General features: G+C 45.2%; 1 protein-coding gene across 3 annotated transcripts in view; it reads right to left on the bottom strand.

The window, feature by feature from the left end:
• ida (anaphase promoting complex subunit 5 ida) overlaps nt 1-19,296 on the bottom strand; it is a 149,585-nt gene that overhangs the window by 75,769 nt on the left and 54,520 nt on the right. For 2 of the 3 annotated variants that reach the window (XM_045767699.2, XM_045767700.2), the window contains exons 4-7: nt 16,070-16,165; nt 15,197-15,311; nt 6,125-6,267; nt 5,002-5,198 (exon numbers count right to left, since the gene is read on the bottom strand). In XM_045767699.2, coding sequence (XP_045623655.1) covers nt 5,002-5,198; nt 6,125-6,267; nt 15,197-15,311; nt 16,070-16,165 — 551 coding nt within the window. The remainder of the gene's footprint in view (nt 1-5,001; nt 5,199-6,124; nt 6,268-15,196; nt 15,312-16,069; nt 16,166-19,296) is intronic. The other variant, XM_045767701.2, reaches the window with a different exon arrangement.

Raw genomic sequence — 19,296 nt, 5'->3', positions numbered from 1 at the left:
TGCCTAATGTCTCTAACATTCTGAAACCTATATTGTTTGCTGATGATACTACCCCTCATCTACTCTAACCCCAACCCACATACAGTGGTACCTCGGAATACGAATGTCCCTGTATACGAGTTTTTTGGAATACGAGCCGGATTTCCTCGGAAAATGTACCTCGGAAGGCGAGGGTTACCTCGGAACGCGAGTTTGTTGATACGCGTTCAGGCCGACCTAGTGCGTGGTGGTACAGCGATCGTCGCTCCTCCGCCCCTCAGTTTACCAGTGTCTCGCGCCCAGTGACTATCCTACATCAATTCTTCACCCGGACTTTCAGTGTTTTGTTGGATTTTTGGTCATTTGACTATAAAAGTTATTATTATATATCTCACCATGGGTCCCAAGAAAGCCAGTGGTAAGGATCAAGACAAGAAAGCCCATGTGAGGATGACAACAGAGGAGAAACAAGAGATCATTCGGAAGCATGAGAATGGTACACGTGTTGTTGAACTTTGTAGGCAGTACAACAAAGCCACATCAACAATATGCACTATACTTCAGAAGAAAAATGAGATTATGAGTGCTAAAGTGGCAAAAGGCGTAAGAACAATGACGAAACAAAGACAACAAATACTTGAAGAAGTGGAAAAGTTGTTATTAATTTGGATACACGACAAGGAATTATGGGGTGATAGTGTTTCGGAGGCCATCATTTGTGAGAAAGCCAGGGTATTGCATGAAGACCCTGTAAAGAAAACCCCTGCAATGAGTGATGCAGATACGAAAGAGTTTAAGGCAAGCAGGGGCTGGTTTGAAAAATTTAGAAAACGAAGTGGTATCCATAGTGTTGTGAGGCATGGGGAGGTAGCCAGCTCAGACAAACCAGCCGCTGAATGATTTATTGACGAATTTAAAGAGTTTGCAGAGGCTGAGGGATACCTACCGCAACAAGTGTTTAATTGTGACGAAACAGGACTGTTTTGGAAAAGAATGCCTAAGAGGACATACATTACCAATGAGGAAAAATCCTTGCCCGGACACAAGCCTATGAAAGATAGGTTTACGCTTGTGCTGTGTTCAAATGTGTTCAATTAATCTAATAGGGGGTACAGGTGTTGTGTTAGTTACCTGTACCCCCTATTAGACTATTTTACAGGAACTTCTTTTCCACAGCTCATAAAACGGAGGAAAGGGTCCTGAAAGATATTATTAATAGGAACGTTATCCCTACAGACAAAAATCAGAAGATACAATTGACGATTTACTATAAAACCAAAAAAACAGCCAACCTACTCATGAGAAACTCTTCAGACATAAAGCAGAACGCTTTAAAAAGAGACCAACGTCGTCTATGCCTTCAAATGCCCACTTGGGGACTGTAAGCCTCAAAGAACTCAGTACATAGGCAAGACAACAACATCTCTTTCCCAGGCGATTAACGATGCATAAGCAACAGGGCTCCATTAAGGAACATATAATCTCTTCCCACAACCAGACCATCACAAGAGAAGTCTTAACAAACAACACAGAAATCATCAATAGATACAGCGATAGCAGGCAGCTTGACATCTGCGAGGCACTACACATCAAGAAGTCAACACCAGCAATCGACAGCCAATTAATGCACATCTATATTCTACCCACTTCAAGACTCCGCACCAATATAGAAGCATCAAGAAATATGGGCCAATAGGCCCTTTGCAGTTACTTCCATTCTTCCCTTTAATTTACCCAATTTATACCCATTGCACCATGTTCTGTCTTGTGTTGAAAGTTTGCTCTATCTTGTGTTGAAAGTTTTGTTCACCTCATCCAAAACTGTTGTAGCATATCACCTCACCCAAATGCGGGTATATAAGATGAAAGCTGTTTAAATGATAGCATAGTAGAACTCTGTTTAGTATTTGCAGGTTATAGTTGTGTGTGTGTAAACTAAAGTCTTTGAAAATGTAATAAGTTATTACAAAATGCGTTCAAGTGTCGCGTCAGACTAGAAATAAAAATTAATTTTGGAGAATTAATTTTTCAATTACCATCGACAGTGAAAAGAAACATAAGAAATATTCAGAAAATTCGTGTTAGAATTATTACTCTTACTTTTTCGGTCATATTTAATAATATATGTTTACAAGAAAGACTGCTACCAAAATAAATAAATAAATAAATAAATTACACACATACACACACACACACACTATCTATCTGGACTGCATCTATCTGGACCTAAAAAAGGCTTTCGACAGAGTTCCACATAAGAGGTTGTTCTGGAAACTGGAAAATATTGGAGAAGTGACAGGTACGCTTCTAACATGGATGAAAAATTTTCTGACTGATAGAAAAATGAGGGCTGTGATCAGAGGCAATGTCTCGGACTGGAGAAATGTCACAAGTGGAGTACCACAGGGTTCAGTTCTTGCACCAGTGATGTTTATTGTCTACATAAATGATCTACCAGTTGGTATACAGAATTATATAAACATGTTTGCTGATGATGCTAAGATAATAGGAAGGATAAGAAACATGGAGCGCCACTTGGCAAATGGAATTTAATGTTAATAAATGCCATGTTATGGAATGTGGAATAGGAGAACATAGACCCCACACAACCTATATATTATGTGAGAAATCTTTAAAGAATTCTGATAAAGAAAGAGATCTAGGGGTGGTTCTAGATAGAAAACTATCACCTGAGGACCACATAAAGAATATTGTGCGAGGAGCCTATGCCACGCTTTCTAACTTCAGAATTGCTTTTAAATACATGGATGGCGATATACTAAAGAAATTGTTCACGACTTTTGTTAGGCCAAATCTAGAATATGCAGCAGTTGTGTGGTGCCCATATCTTAAGAAGCACATCAACAAACTGGAAAAGGTGCAAAGACATGCTACTAAGTGGCTCTCAGAACTGAAGGGCAAGAGCTACGAGGAGAGGTTAGAGGCATTAAATATGTCAAAACTAGAAGACAGAAGAAAAAGAGGTGATATGATCACTACATACAAAATAGTAACAGGAATTGATAAAATCGATAGGGAAGATTTCCTGAGACCTGGAACTTCAAGAACAAGAGGTCATAGATATAAACTAGCTAAACACAGATGCCGAAGAAATATAAGAAAATTCACTTTCGCAAGCAGAGTGGTAGACGGTTGGAACAAGTTAGGGGAGAAGGTGGTGGAGGCCAAGACCGTCAGTAGTTTCAAAGCGTTATATGACAAAGAGTGCTGGGAAGACGCGACACAACGAGCGTAGCTCTCATCTTGTAACTACACTTGGGTAATTACACACACACACACACACAGTGGCACCTCGACATACGATTGCCCCTACTTACGATAATTTCGAGTTACGATGTAAATTTCATCGAAAAATGCGACTCGACATCCGATATTTGTTGGTACATGTTCGGGCCGACCGAGTGCGTGGTTCCCGGTCACGCGGCCGACCTGCCTCAGTTTACTACAGCTGCCCGCTTAGTGACGATCTCGCCTATAAGAAATTCCGCTTTTGTGGTGATTTTTTGTATTTTGAACATAAAAGTAATTATTATATATCACACCATGAGTCCCAGGAAAGTCAGTGGTAAGACTCAACATATGAAAACCCATGTAAGGATAACCATAGAGCAGAAACAAGAGTACAGAATGTCTCTTCCTCAACAATTAAGAAAATGTGTGCAGCATGGGAAGAATTGCAAACCTTTGCTGAAATGACTCGCCCAAATCAAGCTGCAGTAGGCCGTTGCCTTAACCTATTCATTGACACTGTGATGCATCATTACAGACAAATGTTAAAACGAAGGGAAAAACAAATGTCTCTTGACAAATTTGTAGTAAGACAAACAAGCACTGAACCACAACCAGGTCCTAGGTTAGGTACTGTATTGTAGTTAGATAAAAACATTGTATTCAGTATAAAATGTATTTGTATGTTAATATTTTGGAGGGTGGGGAACGGAGTAATTCAAATCCCTTTATCTCTTATGGGAAAAATCGCTTCGACTTACGATATTTCGACTTATGATCTGTCTCTGGGAACGGATTAGCATCGTAAGTCGAGGCCCCATTGTATATATATGCTGAATATAATTTATTTTTGTGACTTGGTCCACTAGACAGTTCACTTGTGATGTTATATAGATAATTATTTATTGACACCTGGTCTACCTCACAGGGGTGTCTTCGAACCCCACACCCTGGCACTTAGCTCTGGGGCCCCGCCTCCTCGTGGACCCTAATATTCGGGAACCTCACTAGTTGTCCCTCACTCTTCCTCTCTAGGTGCTGGGGCTACAAATCTTGGGGCCCCCTTTAGTAAACCTCCAAAAGTCGCATTTTAAGGGTTGGTTCCTCTCAACCACCCTGTACACACGTTACCTTTTTCCTTGGTAACCTTAACACGGCCGTTCTCTCGGCAGACGGCCTCAGGTCTCTAGGAATTTCAAAGTCCTGCGTGTCTACTATAGTTTCATTATAAAACCACTACAGGCCCCTTACTTTCCAGTCCCTCCAGGCAAACCTCCACAGTGCATCTTACCAGTTCCAGTATACTGGCTGAAAATATTTGTACACACTAGTCAGGAGCTGAACCACTCCTCAGCAGCTCCTGGTCAACTTCATTACCCTCCTGTGAGTGTTCCTCGGTTCAGCCTACGTGCTACAGTGACCTTCAATATTCACCTGTCACCTCAGGAGGTGTGACAAATGAGGAACGTCGTTCCTCATTTTGAACTTGCTGGTTTCCCTGGAAATTTCCACAACATAAAGGAGGAAGCAGATTCTTCCTTCTCACAATATTTCTATTGACTCTCAATATCAACACTAATTATTCCCTACATTATTTGTCATCTCTATCTCCACAGCTTATACATCCTCACATAGTAATATTGGCCCTCAGTCATGGAGGGAAAGCCCAGGAACAACTCTCATATTGGAGTAGGCGAGGATACATTGCCTCATATCATGACAAGATAACCAACATTGCATTTATAAGATAAATACTATACAATATATACTTGCCTTTGAAAAGCTTGGGGGTGTAGTAATGGAGGCTGAACACTTGACTCTCCAGCATCTGTTGAGTTGATGGCCATAACTTCAGCACTACATAATGTAAGATCAGCTCCACTATCATCTTCCCTGGGCTCATCCATCATATCCTCCATCTTGGCATCAGAATCAGTGTCTTCAGCAGTATTAGATTCTTCTGCAGCCATCTATTACAAATTAATAAATACACAATTTAAATTAAATTAGTAAGGACATTATACCTAATATATGCTTTAGAGAAACTTTCATTGCATAATTTTTTGTAGGGAGTTTAGTATTACTTTATAGTTTTTGACAGTTCCATAAACCATGCCTTTGTATGTATTAATGTCATCAATTGGCAAAGCCTTACTTTCTGGAGGAGCCCCTTGTGGCTTCCTGAAGCTATTTTTCTGAGATTGCTCCCAACTACTAGGTCACATCACAGAGTTCTATTTGGCCTACCAAAGCCAGAACCTGGCCCCCCCCCCCCTCAGATGTGCAAAGAATGTGCGGTTCTTCTCCATCGAGTCATTGCAGATTGGTTGGCCTCTGGTGTGGTCAAAATGTCCATGTCTTCGCTGGGTGTCCCCATCTCTTCTCAGTCCTGAAACTGGACTCTGTGGATCTCTGGTTCAACCTTAATCTTCAGGTTTGAACAAGCTCATTCCCTGCCTGACCGTCAGCATGATCACTGTGGCTCAGGGGCACCTCGTATTAAGAGACCAGATCTTGGATGCTTTCCCAGTGGGGTAGCAGAGCATCACTTCCTCTCTGCACCTCTGAGGGTGCAGAGGTGAGGGGGAGGGGGGCAGGTTTTGGCTCTGGTGTTCAACAGAACTCTGGCACTGATGTGACTTAGTTGCTGGGAGCACAGTGACATTGCTTCATGGAGCCACCAGGGCTCATTCAAAAAGAGGCTCATTCATTTTATTACATCCAATGCTGGGTATTTTTTTGTAAATTATAAAATGCTTTGACTAGTTCAACACATTATATTTCTTGGCTATGGCCTTAGTTTCAGTGCTTCAAGGTGATGGTAGATGTCTCTAGTAGCAAAAGGGTTAATTAAGACTGCAACAGATTTTTTTTTATACAAGGTTTTTCAATTTACCTGAATATCTGTGTGTTGCTGCAAGTGGCTGGTGTGGGAGGCATAACATTCCTCATAGTAGTGTCTGAACCTCTGGTAGAGGGAAGTTACCTGAGAGAAGCCAAGGCGTCTGAATGACAGGTTCAGGCGGCGTAAATAAAGACCTGTAAAAAAAACGAAAAAAACAAGCGTTGAATATAATGACACACCAATTTCTGGGTGAGCCCTGGTGGCTCCCTGAAAAATGTAGGTGCCATCTACTAGAGACCCAGTGCCAGAACGGGGATACCAGCATCTCTTCACAGAGGCAAAGGGAGCTGTTGTTTTATATATATATATATATATATATATATATATATATATATATATATATATATATATATATATATATATATATATAATAAGTTATTCATTAATGCCACTACCAAGGAAGGCACCCAGAAAGTCAGCAAGTCAAACAAACCACAGCTGGTTGCCTCCAACACCTGCAGGGTCAAAAACATCCATAGAATTTCCCAAACTCTTAACAAAAATCCGAAAATGTCATAAAACTAATGATCGTTCGTTCGCCCCACATCGTTTGGGGAAGGAAGGGGAGACGGGTCACTGCTCACAGGCTGCTCCATGGTCAGTTCGGCGAATGATGCAAGAACCTGACTTCCTGGGGAGAGTAGAGTGTCAGGGAGCCACTGGGGCACACTCACAAATTTGCCTTTCATTACATTCAACGCTTGTTTTTTGGGGTGGTTTTCCTTGTGGCTCCCTGATGCTAACTACCCATCAAGAAAAAAAAGAAGGGGCACTTACAAGGGAGGAGGGAACACAGCAGATATCATAGCGAAGACGAGATCGTTGGCCTAGAAAGCCAACCCAAGGCCACACATGGACGCTGAGGCTCAGGAACATTAACCAAGTACCAACAGTGAACAACATTGAAAATGACCAAATACCGGGCTGCAAATATCCTGTTCAACCTCCAGAGCCTCCATGCCTGAATATCAGCCCAGGACATAAAAAAGACTGCTGAAAGAGTGGCATACTTATGGAGGTCTTTGGTACGAGGGTAGACCGCAGGCTGGCTAGACTTAATGACAAGGCGGATGACGTTAGAAAGAAGAGCCTTGGAACAAGTAGGTTGGCCAAGAAAACAGGATCAACCCACAAGGAATCCACCAACACAGAGCTGGAGGCACAAAAGTAATGACGAAGAGCTGCCACCGGACACAAAACATGATGCACCCCCCAGCCAAATGAACCAAACATCAACAACCAACAGACCCCTTTGAAAGCTAACCAACTCATTTTTCGCGAAAATACAAGAAGCCAGCTGGAGATCAACAAACAGATCCCCCAGAACCGAAGGAAACAAAAATCCCGGCGCCAGAGGAGATCATGAATCTCATCAACATGCCAATCGGAAGCCAGAGACACTAGGAAAAACCAGCTTTGACTGTAATGAAATGCCATTTTCTGGGTGAGTCCCGGAAGCTCACCAGAGCTATCCAGGCTGAATGGATATGTTTAGCTTTCTGGCATCAGTCAAGTGCATGGAGTTCTTGCCTACTAGGGACCACGAGCCAGAACCTGGCCCCCCTCAAGAGAGGCATGAGGAGCAATGGCCTATAGAAACCCTCCGTGTGGTTGGGAGCATTCTATGTCTGCCATCAACCGGGACAGGCACCCAGAAAGGTAGGCACCCAGAAAGGTAGGCGCCCCAAAACAAACCCCTATTCTGGTGAAACTATTGCTACTGAAAGCCGAACGAGTGAACAGAACTCCCCAAACGAAAATTGGCAAATGAGCATGACATCATCATGTTGCTGTGCCGCCGTCTGCACAACCCCCCCCCCCCTCCTCCCCAGGAGGGGGAAGGGGAAGCCCCAGACCCTTGTGCCGGCGGCCCAACTTACAGTTCTTAGGCTGGATGTCAAAAACGCGAAAAACACCACCGACTGAGGGGTGGGAGGGATGCTGAGGAGCCTCTGGGACTCACCCAGAAAATGGCATTTCACTACATTCAATGCTGGTTTTCTGGGAGGGAGCCCAGTCGGTTCCCGGAGCTAATTACCCAAAGATAAGGAAAAACTGGAACTTACCCGGGAAGTGGTCTGTCCACACTCCTCAACACGAAGTTGAGGCAACTGGCTGCAACCGCCGACCCAATGCAACGCAGGATCAACCTGGCCCAGGAACATTCACCAGGTAGCGAGCTGCCAGGACCCTGTTCGACCTCCAAAATCCCCATGCCCGAATGTCAAGACATGTTGCCAAAGACGGCAGACAAAGCAGCAAACTTACGCACATCATGGGCACGGGGATAAACCGCAGGCTGGTTAGACTTAATAACCCTGTGGACAACCTGAGAGACCCGAGCCTGGGAACAGGGAAGAAGGGAAACCGGGTCAACCCAAAGCACATCCCTGGCCACCGAAACCGTGGCGCACAAATAACGGTGGAGAGCTGCAACCGGACACAACACATGATGCACCCACCCCAGCCTAACTAACCAAGCATCAACAACCCAATGCCCCCCCTCCGAAATGCAGCCGTCTCATTCTTTGTCAGAAAAGAAGGAGACGGATGCAACCGAATAAAATGACCACCAAGACCAAAAGAGCAGAAACCCCTGTGCGGGAGGAGAGCATGAAGCTCCTCAATCTGACCCCTAGAGGCCAATGCCATCAGGAAAAAAAAAAAGTCTTAGAAAAACAATCCCGAACAGAAGGGACCACAACAAACCGAGGAGAAGAAAGAAATGATCGCACCCGGTCCAGCGAGAGGGGGACCCCGGGGTCACATCCATCGGACCCATGCGTCCCCGTGGGGATTCCCAGGGTCCCGAGTGTTTACTTGAAGAGGACTCGTGTTATGGACCCGAGTCCAGCGTCGGAGCACGGAGCAGTGACGACAACGCCATCTGTGAGTCCGCTCCCGAAACCCCCTCCAAATGGACGACGCCATCTAGTGATGATGAGAGATGCCGGCAATAAGTGCTGGATTCCCGTGTTAATTGGCTCGTGGAATAGCCGCTGCTGACCTCTGGTGAGGTGGCGCTTAGACAGCAACGCCATCTATGGAGTGAAGAGGTGGACGTTTGTGTCTAAGCCTGTAAGTGAGGTTCCCTAGAGCGTCCCAGTATTAATGACGTATCTGATTGCAGAGTCGACCTGGGCCTGCTATGTTGGACGATGGATCAGTCTACCCAAGGCAGCCAAGGTCTCTTCACGAGTCTGCTTTGAATTAGCTGTGAGCCACCCCTGGACGAACTCTGTTGAGAGTATAATAGCCTGCCTGAGGTGTGGCAGTGTCGGGAATCGCCTTATCTGGGGCTGGCTGGTGGAAGAGACTAGCCACTGTGGTGCTTAGTGAGGGAGAGTGATCAGCGGGTCACACGAGGCTCCTGCCTAGGGCTCACAACCCTAGTATCGGTCGTGGAGTGGCCTACACAGCGGAGCTGATTGGTACCTGCCAGCTACAGGCTGGATTGTGGTTGAAGGCCTCCACGATGAAGCACCCAGTGGGACTGTGATTTGGCTGGCCTGTGGCCAGGGTAGATTCGTCATAGTCATAGTGGATTCATCGTGGGCCACGGAAGAAGGAACCAGGGCTACCCAGAGTGAGCATCGTTGAGCATCCAGTGTCTTCGGAGGAAGACACAACTGTACATAAGTGTAGTAATAATCCCCGCGTGCAACTGTTATTTATTTATATATGGTGGTGGTAAATATATCAGAAAAACTGGAACATTTGTATCCCTCCCCCTTTAATTTAACTTGCGTTACGGAACACACCCCTTGAAAGCCTCTACTAACTTGGGGCCGGATTCCTAAACTCTACTACCATCAGAGAAGAACCCGGTTGCGTCCCAGTAGGGCCGTAACAACTCGCGCTCAGGTAAACCCAGGCAGGGTACTGCTAACCGGCGCCCAAAACTACCAAACAACCTTCTAAGAACTGAACCCCCGGGACGTATATACTCACGGGGACCTAGCAGGGGGTACCACCGGAAGAAGGAAGAGTACGTAGTACACAGGGGGAAAGAACCAAGGCAGACCCCCCCCCCCACCAGGCAGAAAACAAAAAGAAAACCCCGCAAGAGGACAGCGTACCCAGGCAGAAGAGAGCCGGCTGCTATGATAGGTGAAAACTAGCTGCGCAGTACTGCCAAGGGCAGTACTTACAGGGCACCTAGGGAAGGAAACCCTAGGCGCATGCAGCCGGAGTACTGAAGAAACACTCTTGGCTCACGCACGACCTAGAAGACAGACACCACACTCTAGGTATAGCACTGAAACAACCACCGGAGCCGAAGCACACGACCTCAGCCGTTAGCATCAGCCTTAGATCTGGGGGGGGGGGGGATAGCCGGCCTGATGGGTCTGGGGCTCCCCCTCCCGGGGAGGGGGGGAGCTGCGCGGACAGCGGTGCGGCGACGTGTGACGTCATGATTGTTTGCTCGTATATTTTAGTGGAGTTCTATCCACTTGTTTGACTTGTGGTAGCAATTTTCACCAGAATAGGGGTTTGTTTTGAGACGCTTACCTTTCTGGGTGCCTAACCCGGTTGATGGCAGACATAGAATGCTTCCAACAACATGGGGGTTTCTATAGGCCATTGCTCCCCTTGCCTCTTCTGAGGGGGCCAGGTTCTGGCTCGTGGTCCCCGGTAGGCCCATAGAACTCCATACACATGACTGATGCCAAAGTCTGACATTATCGTATCAGCCTAGTAAGCTCCGGGGAGCCGACGGGGCTCCCCCTAGAAAATACTTATTTTAGAACCGATTTATTAATTTTATTATTTCGAAGCCGTAAGTCACTGAACTGTGGCAACGAAATCGAACAAAGCAATCATGGCGTCGTGTTCAATTTCCAGTAACATAAATTTCTTTCATATATTGGATTTACATCAAATTATATATTTTTGGTTTATATATTTAGTTTAGCAACATTATTACAGTAATAAGAGCTTTCAAAATACTTATTTTAGAAATGATTTATTAATTTTATTATTTCAAAGCCGTAGGTCACTGAACTATGGCGATGAAATCGAACAAAACAAGCATGGTGTTGGGTGCACTCGGAGTAGATCTGTCCACTCACGCTGGACTTATGAGCCACCAATAACATGAATAATTTCTCAAATAGCAGATATCTATCATATTACAGTATATTTTTGGTTTTATTTAGTTTAGTTTAAATAGGATAATAAAGTTATTAAAACACCAGTTTTAGAAATTATTCATTAATCTGAAATGTTCAAAGTCATGGGGTTACTGAACTATGACAACACAGACGAAAGTGAGTGAAACCTCGCCGTAAAGTGAGATTTACAGTACAGTATTCCCTTATCTGTCCACCCTCATTCATCTTGTTTCATCACAAAAAATGTATATAAGAAGATTTCAACACATTAGCTAGCTATTCACACTTTAGCCTTTAAATCAATTTACAAAGATACGTGTGCCACAAATTGAAAGTGAACGAAAATCATGGAAACTCAGTCGTTCACTTGTGTGAACCACTCTGGCTGGTGTTTGGTTAATATGCTTTACTTGTTGTGTGGACCATTCTGGCTGGTGTTTGGTTCATATGGTTCACTTGTTGTGTGGTCCATTTGTGTGATCCAACTTGTCTTATGAAGGAATTATTAATTGTAGATACAAAGAAAGTTTTCCAACACTCTGTGAACTCTGTCCCAACATCATAAGCTTGTGGACCAGTTGTGGTCCACATGTGTGATCCAACTTGTCATATGAAGGAATTATTAATTGTAACCCATGATGGAATGGGAAAGTTCAAATTTGAACATCCCCTGCTTTGGCAAACCATTGTGCGTCGAACCGGGTGAGTAAATCCGGCCTGAAAAGTGTGCGAACTAGCCGGAGATTCATTGAATCGGGGTATGTTGAATCGAGGTTGTACTGTGTGTACGTGTGTATATAGATATATACAGTGGCACCTTGACTTACGATAATTTCGAGTTACAATGTAAATTTCATTGAAAAATGCAACTCGACATACGATGGTGTCGTCGACTAACGATATTTGTTGGTACACGTTTGGGTCAACCGAGCGTGTGGTTCCCGGTCACAAGGCCGACCTGCCTCAGTTTACTACAGCTGCCCGCTTAGTGACGATCGCGCCTATAAGAAATTCCGCTAAGAAATGGTTCGTTATGGTGAGCAAGACATGCAGATACTTATATATAACCTGTGTATATAGTGTAATAAGAGCAAAACTATTTGTTTATTGGACACAAGGAGCTTGGACACACGGGCTTCGACAAGAGCTTGGACACGGGGGAGATACCAGATGCACTTAAAGTAGCAGACATAGCCCCTCTACACAAGGGAGGGAGCAAAGCATTGGCAAAGAATTATAGACCAATTGCACTAACATCGCACATAATAAAAGTATTTGAGAGAGTGATTAGGAGTCAGGTCACCAATTTCATGGAGACCAATGACCTTCACAACCCAGGCCAACATGGATTTCGAGCGGGAAGATCGTGCCTCTCACAGCTACTTGAGCACTACGACAAAGTCACTGAGGCATTAGAAGAAAAACAGAATGCTGATGTGATATACACGGACTTCGCAAAGGCTTTCGATAAATGTGACCATGGCGTGATAGCACACAAAATGAAGTCAATGGGAATAACCGGTAAAGTAGGACGCTGGATACTCAGTTTTCTGTCAAACAGGACTCAACTAGTAACGGTCAACCATATAAATCTAGTCTAAGCACAGTTAAAAGCTCTGTACCTCAGGGTACTGTCCTTGCACAACTGCTTTTCCTTATTCTCATATCAGATATAGACAAAAATACAAGTCACAGCTTCATATCATCCTTTGCAGATGACACAAAAATCAGTATGAAAATTACTTCGGCTGAAGACATTGAAAAACTTCAAGCCGATATTAATAAAGTTTTCGACTGCGCATCAGAAAATATACATGATGTTTAACAGTGATAAATTCCAGGTACTCAGGTATGGTAAAAATGAGGACCTTAAACATAATACAGGATACAAAACACAATCAAATGTGCCCATAGTAGGAAAACAGCATGTCAAGGATTTGGGAATAATGATGTCTGATGACCTAACGTTTAGGGAGCATAACCAAGCAAGTATTGCGTCAGCCAGAAAAATGATAAGATGGATTACGAGAACTTTCAAATCCAGGGATCCCATCACAATGGTTGTACTTTTCAAGTCACTTGTGTTGTCCAGTCTTGAGTACTGCTCAGTACTCACTTCCCCTTTCAGAGCAGGAGAGATTGCTGAAAGAGGGAATACAGAGAACATATACGGCACGCACAGATGTGATAAAGCACCTAAATTATTGGGATCGTCTCAAAGCCCTCCAAATGTACTCACTAGAAAGAAGACGAGAGAGATATCAAATAATGTACACCTGGAAGATACTGGAGGGCCAAGTACCAAATCTACACAGTAAAATAACAACGTACTGGAGTGAACGATATGGAAGAAAATGCAGAATAGAACCAGTGAGGAGCAGGGGTGACATAGGCACAATCAGAGAACACTGTATAAACATCAGAGGTCTGCGGTTGTTCAACACCCTCCCAGCGAGCATAAGAAATATTGCCGGAACAACCGTGGACATCTTCAAGAGGAAACTAGATTTATTCCTTCAAGGAGTGCCGTACCAACCAGGCTGTGGTGGGTATGTGGGCCTGCGGGCCGCTCCAACCAACAGCCTAGTGGAGCAAACTCTCACAAGTCGAGCCTGGCCTCGGGCCGGGCTTGGGGAGTAGAAGAACTCCCAGAACCCCATCAACCAGGTATTGTTTTATGAACATAATAATTGAATCACTAATATGCACACCATAATTTTGAGTACAGCGATGGTTCATACATTATATAAATATATCACAATTCACTGTATTGAATAATATTACTGCAAAAATAAACTAAGAAAAATTCAATCAGACACACTGAAATAATTAGGTAATAATATATTTGTGGCAATTGCCGCCTGACAGCTCGAGCGGAGTAGACCTCATCTGGCGAAGGCTTTGTTAATTCCCCCTTTTTTGCCTGACTTCCCTACCCTATTGCGGCTAAAATATGCCACCTACGATTTTATTTTTTCCATGATCAGGGAACAAAAATGTACACTTATAAGACGAAAGAATTTTTTGTTGTTGTTGCGCCTGTGGGTGTTAAAGCCATTTGGACCCCTAGCGGTTTGAGGGTTAATGACAATTTGCTGTCTCCTTTTAGGGACATCTTAAAACGAAGACAAAAGCTATTGTCAATAGATACATTCTTTGGAAAGGTAAAGAAAAGACGAGCAAGTGATAGTGAACCACAATACGGTCCCAGTGGGGTGAAATTCACAAGAAGAGAGAGCCCGCCTGACTCTGAGGTGGATTCTCCTTCCACACCATAACCCCTCTCCTCCTCCCCACCTCCCCGTCGTCGCCCTCAAGCCAGCAACGACTCTTCATAAGGTAAAGTGCAGTACAATTGAAAATGGTAAAACAAAACATTTATAATAATTACATGTACAGTATTATAATTACATTATAAAATTTTATATTGATGTTTTTTGGGGGTGGAATGGATTAATTGTGTTCACATTTAAATTCGTTAACTGAGGCACCACTGTAGTTGAGCAGATGGATCTTGGTATACAGTATATGGAAGGGAGAGATCTGACTGGGAGTGGTGTTGATAGTACTGAATACTGTACTGTAGTAAGTACAGAAATATTACTACTAAAATTCATCATGACATTATACACACTACGGTATCCTCAATGTAGGTATAGTGAGTTGTGTATATTAAGTATAGTAACGATAAGGACGTATGGTGACTAATAAGATTTAACTAAAAATTTTGGGGGTCTATGGTGATTCACGGGGCCCAAAAAAATGTTGGCCACCATTCTTCAATTGGGAAATGCTGAATACCATTGCTAGTAAACTATAATTTTATTATCACCAACATCCTACAGTATTTACAAAAAACCTTATCTAAAGGATTTTTTTAATGGAGTATTTTGTTTGTGGCATGCAAAATGCAGTATAATAAATCTAGTCCAAAATATAAGCAACTTACCAACTACACTAGTCCAGAGACAAGGAAATGTTTCTGTACGTGTTTGGTCTTGGACTGCAAACTTTTCCACAGAATCAAAAAGATTAAGCAGACTGTCAATTCCACTGCAATACATCTGCAATAAAAAGCAATAAAATATATTTATTAACTTATAATAATACACAAATAAATTCAGTGTTGCCTGGAGTTAGCCACCAAGATACCTCTACACATCAGGTCATATGTACCAATATTAAATGTAATGCTTTTATCACGTAAGAAAATTTATATTGGCACATATTACATGGCTTTTTACTAATTATTTTTTTCCCCATAAGAAGTTAGCATTTTATTATGAGACATTATATTAAAGAATGAGGAGTGGATTAATGTAATGAAATGCCTTTTTCTGGTAGGCTCTCTGTAGCTCTATGATTATGCTAGTGACACACTGGTACCAATAAGCATAAGGATTATGACACAACTCAGAGACCAACATTACCCATCCAGGAACCAGGACCAGAATCTAATTCACTCAAAGAAATAAGGGAAACTTGGGATCAGAGAATTGAGGAAAACTGACCATAAAGTCGTATGAAACTAAATAAACCACTGTTTGAAAGAATGAAATAAAATATAATTATATTGAGGCAAACAATATGTGCCATTGGTGAACAACTCTAGCCCTAACCCACTTGGATGTTACCAGACTGCCACCACAACCCATGAAGTGGAAAATGGGGTACTGGTAATACTGTATATGTATTGTTATCATATAATATTACTTTTGCATATAGAATCAGTTTAACTGAAAATTCTGGAAACCAAGAGATCAATTGATACAATAATGAAAAAAATTTGGATCTTAAACATTAAAGAGAAAACTATTTCTACCTGATGCAACGCAGTCATGAATGAAGTGATGTGATGCGGAAGAAGAGCTGCAGACTCTAACACATGTAGCAACTCGGACAACACCATATCCCCACCCTGAAAAAACCAGCGTTGAATGTAATGAAACGCCATTTTCTGGGTGAGACCCCGGAAGCTCCCCGGAGCTTTACCAGGCTGATATGCTAATGTCAGACTTTGGCATCAGTCATGTGTATGGAGTTCTAGGGCCTACCGGGGACCACGGCCAGAACCTGGCCCCCCCTCAGAGAGGCAAGGGGAGCAATGACCTATAGAAACCCCCGTGTGGTTGGAAGCATTCTATGTCTGCAATCGACCGGGTCAAGCATCCAGAAAGGTAAGCATTCCAGAGCAAACCCCTATTCTGGTTAAAATTGCTACCAAAAGCCGAACTAGTGGATAGAACTCCCCAACAGAAAAATAGCAAACTACAGTAGTATGATATCATACGTCACTGCGCCGCTGTCTGCGCAACTCCCCCCTCCCCGGGAGGGGGAAGGGGGAGGAGCCCCCAGACCTCTCACGCCGGCTATCCACCCATCAGTTCTGAAGCTGGATGTCAAAACACGCAAAAAAACGCTGACCGGAGGGAGGGAGGGAGGGAGGGTTGCCAGGGAGCCTCCGGGTCTCAACCAGAAAATGGCGTTCCATTACATTCAACGCTGGTTTTCTGGGGGCAGCCCCCTCGGCTCTCCGGAGCTAACTACCCAGAGGAAGGTCAAAGGGACGGAACCGGGAGACGGACACCACGCACCTCTCAACGGAAGCGAGACAACCGGCAGCAAACACCAACCCAAGGCGACACAGCCCTGAAAGGGCCCGAGAACAACACGAGACAAAGAGCAGCAAGGCCCCAGTACGAACACCAAAAGATCCGTGCCCGAATGACAGCAAGGACACATCGCCCGGACGGCAGCAAGAGCAGCGAAGCCACGAACACCACGGGCATGGGGAAAGAACACAGACAGGCTAGCCGCAATAACACGGCTGACAACCCAGGACACTGTCACCCGCGAACAGGGCAGAACGGAACCGGATCAACTCAAAGCGCGCCCCGGACATAGAGGCCGCGGCACGCAATTAACAGCAGAGGGCTGCCACTGAACACAAAACACGACACACCCCCGGCCCGACCAACCAAGCACCAACAATCCAAGGACTCCTCCAGAATGCAGCAGCCCCATCCCGTGCCAGAAAAGATGGAGACTGCTACCACTGAACAACCAAAAACACCAAAACCGAAGGAGCAGAAAAACCCCTGCGGAGGAGCAAGAAGCCCAGCGACCCGACCCCCAGAGGCAAATGCCAACAGGAAAAAAAGAGCCGACGAAAAACAAACCGGAACCGAAGGGGCACCACCAATCGAAGAGAAGACAGCACGCTGACCAGAGACCAGGACGGTGCAAGCGGTGCATGAACAGGCCGGAGGTGAAACAATGCACGAGACAGCTTACTAACGGTGCAGAATCAACACCAAGACCGAAAGCAAGCCGAAGCGGCTCCGCCAGCGCCGCACGAAAAGAGGCGACAGTATGTGGCAAGACGACGGCCCCCAACCCCCACCAGAAAAACCAGGCCGACGTTAACAACTGCAGCCACCTAAGAAGGGACAGGAGGAAAAGGAAGGACCGCCAAAATACCCCATACTGCCGCCAAGAAGAAGTATGCAGGTGGGACACCTACAACGAAGCAACCAGACCACCGGAGGGAAGACACGCGAGGCAGAACGGAATCAGCCTTGACAAGGCTCCTCCGAGCCCAGGAAAAGGCGGAGCCGCGAGAAGATCTCGGGCGTGACCACCAAAGCCCAGGCGGCACGAAGGAGATGGAACGTCTGCTGAACAGTAAGCTCCCCAAAGCAAGCAAGCCCGCCAGAAGATCAGAAACTGACAGGTCCGATGCGAGACATCGCAAGACCCTGAAAAGCCAACCAGCTGGGCAAGCCAGGAAAACCGAAGAAGGCGCAAGGGTTGCCACCAGAACAGTACCCGAACCAAGGGGTACGAGCAATGAAAACAGACCAAGACATATAAGCGCACCATAGGACACAGGCTGAAAGAACACCCAAGAAGTCAAGGAACGCACGAAGAATACCCCTGCGGCAGAGGAGGAAACAAAGGGAACACACAAGGAAGGGAAGCGGTAGAGAACCGACTCCCCCCCCCCCCCTACATCAGCAAGTGCAGGCAAAACCGACCAAAGGAGGTGCCAGGGAAGCGACTGGGGAGAGGCAGGACGAAAGAGCCAAAGCTCAAACCCCAGGAAACAACCAGGGGTGGACAATCAGGTGGGGACAGAACCCCACGCATATGGAAGGACCAAGCCAGGGACCCGAAGACCACGAAAAATAACAAGCAAACCCCCATACGCAATCCCTAGGCACAAAACAGCAGCAAAGTGCCACACCACAACTGGACACAGGAACAAGGACACGCCACCGCGAAACACGTTACCAATGCACACGTGCAGTAGCAGCAACATGCATCACCGCAACACGCAACATGTAAGTAGCAATTTGCCTCTGCAAAGGCAGAGAACGGTGCAGGCAGACCCCAGACAGGGCCAACGGAGACACGACAGAACCCAGCAGGCAGACCCCAGACAGGGCCAACGGAGACACGACAGAACCCAGCAGACCCAGGAACCTCCACATCAGGCGACCGATGGCGGAGATACCTGCTTGATACCTGCTGGATGGGGTACTGGGAGATCATTTTCTCCCCAAGCCCGGCCCGAGGCTAGGCTTGACTCGTGAGAGGTTGGTCCACCAGGCTGCTGCTTGGAGTGGCCCACAGGCCCACATACCCACCACAGCTAGGATGGGTCGGAACCTCTATACGAAACCAGGCTAGTGTTCCTTGGAAGTCCACGGATGTACCGGCAACATGGCGTATGCTCACAGGTAGGACGTTTAACAACCACAGACCTCTGACCTCTGATGTTTATACAGTGTTCCCCGATTGTTCCTATGGCACCACTGCACTCCACTGGTATTATCCCGCATGTTCTTCCATATAGGCGGGACTCAAGAGCCAGAGCTCAAACTCTGCAAGCACAACCAGGGAAGCCCTACCAGGAGAGTACATAACCAGCACCACAACCCACACCCCTTAAGGGTGACGTTTAATGGAGTGAAAAACATGATGGAAGTGCTTAGAAATGTCAGGAAATTGCAGAGTGATGAGATTGGCAAACTTTGATCAATAAGA

Source organism: Procambarus clarkii, chromosome 72, assembly GCF_040958095.1.
Source record: "Procambarus clarkii isolate CNS0578487 chromosome 72, FALCON_Pclarkii_2.0, whole genome shotgun sequence".
Lineage (NCBI taxonomy): Eukaryota > Metazoa > Arthropoda > Malacostraca > Decapoda > Cambaridae > Procambarus > Procambarus clarkii.
This window is presented reverse-complemented; position numbering and strand designations above follow the sequence as displayed.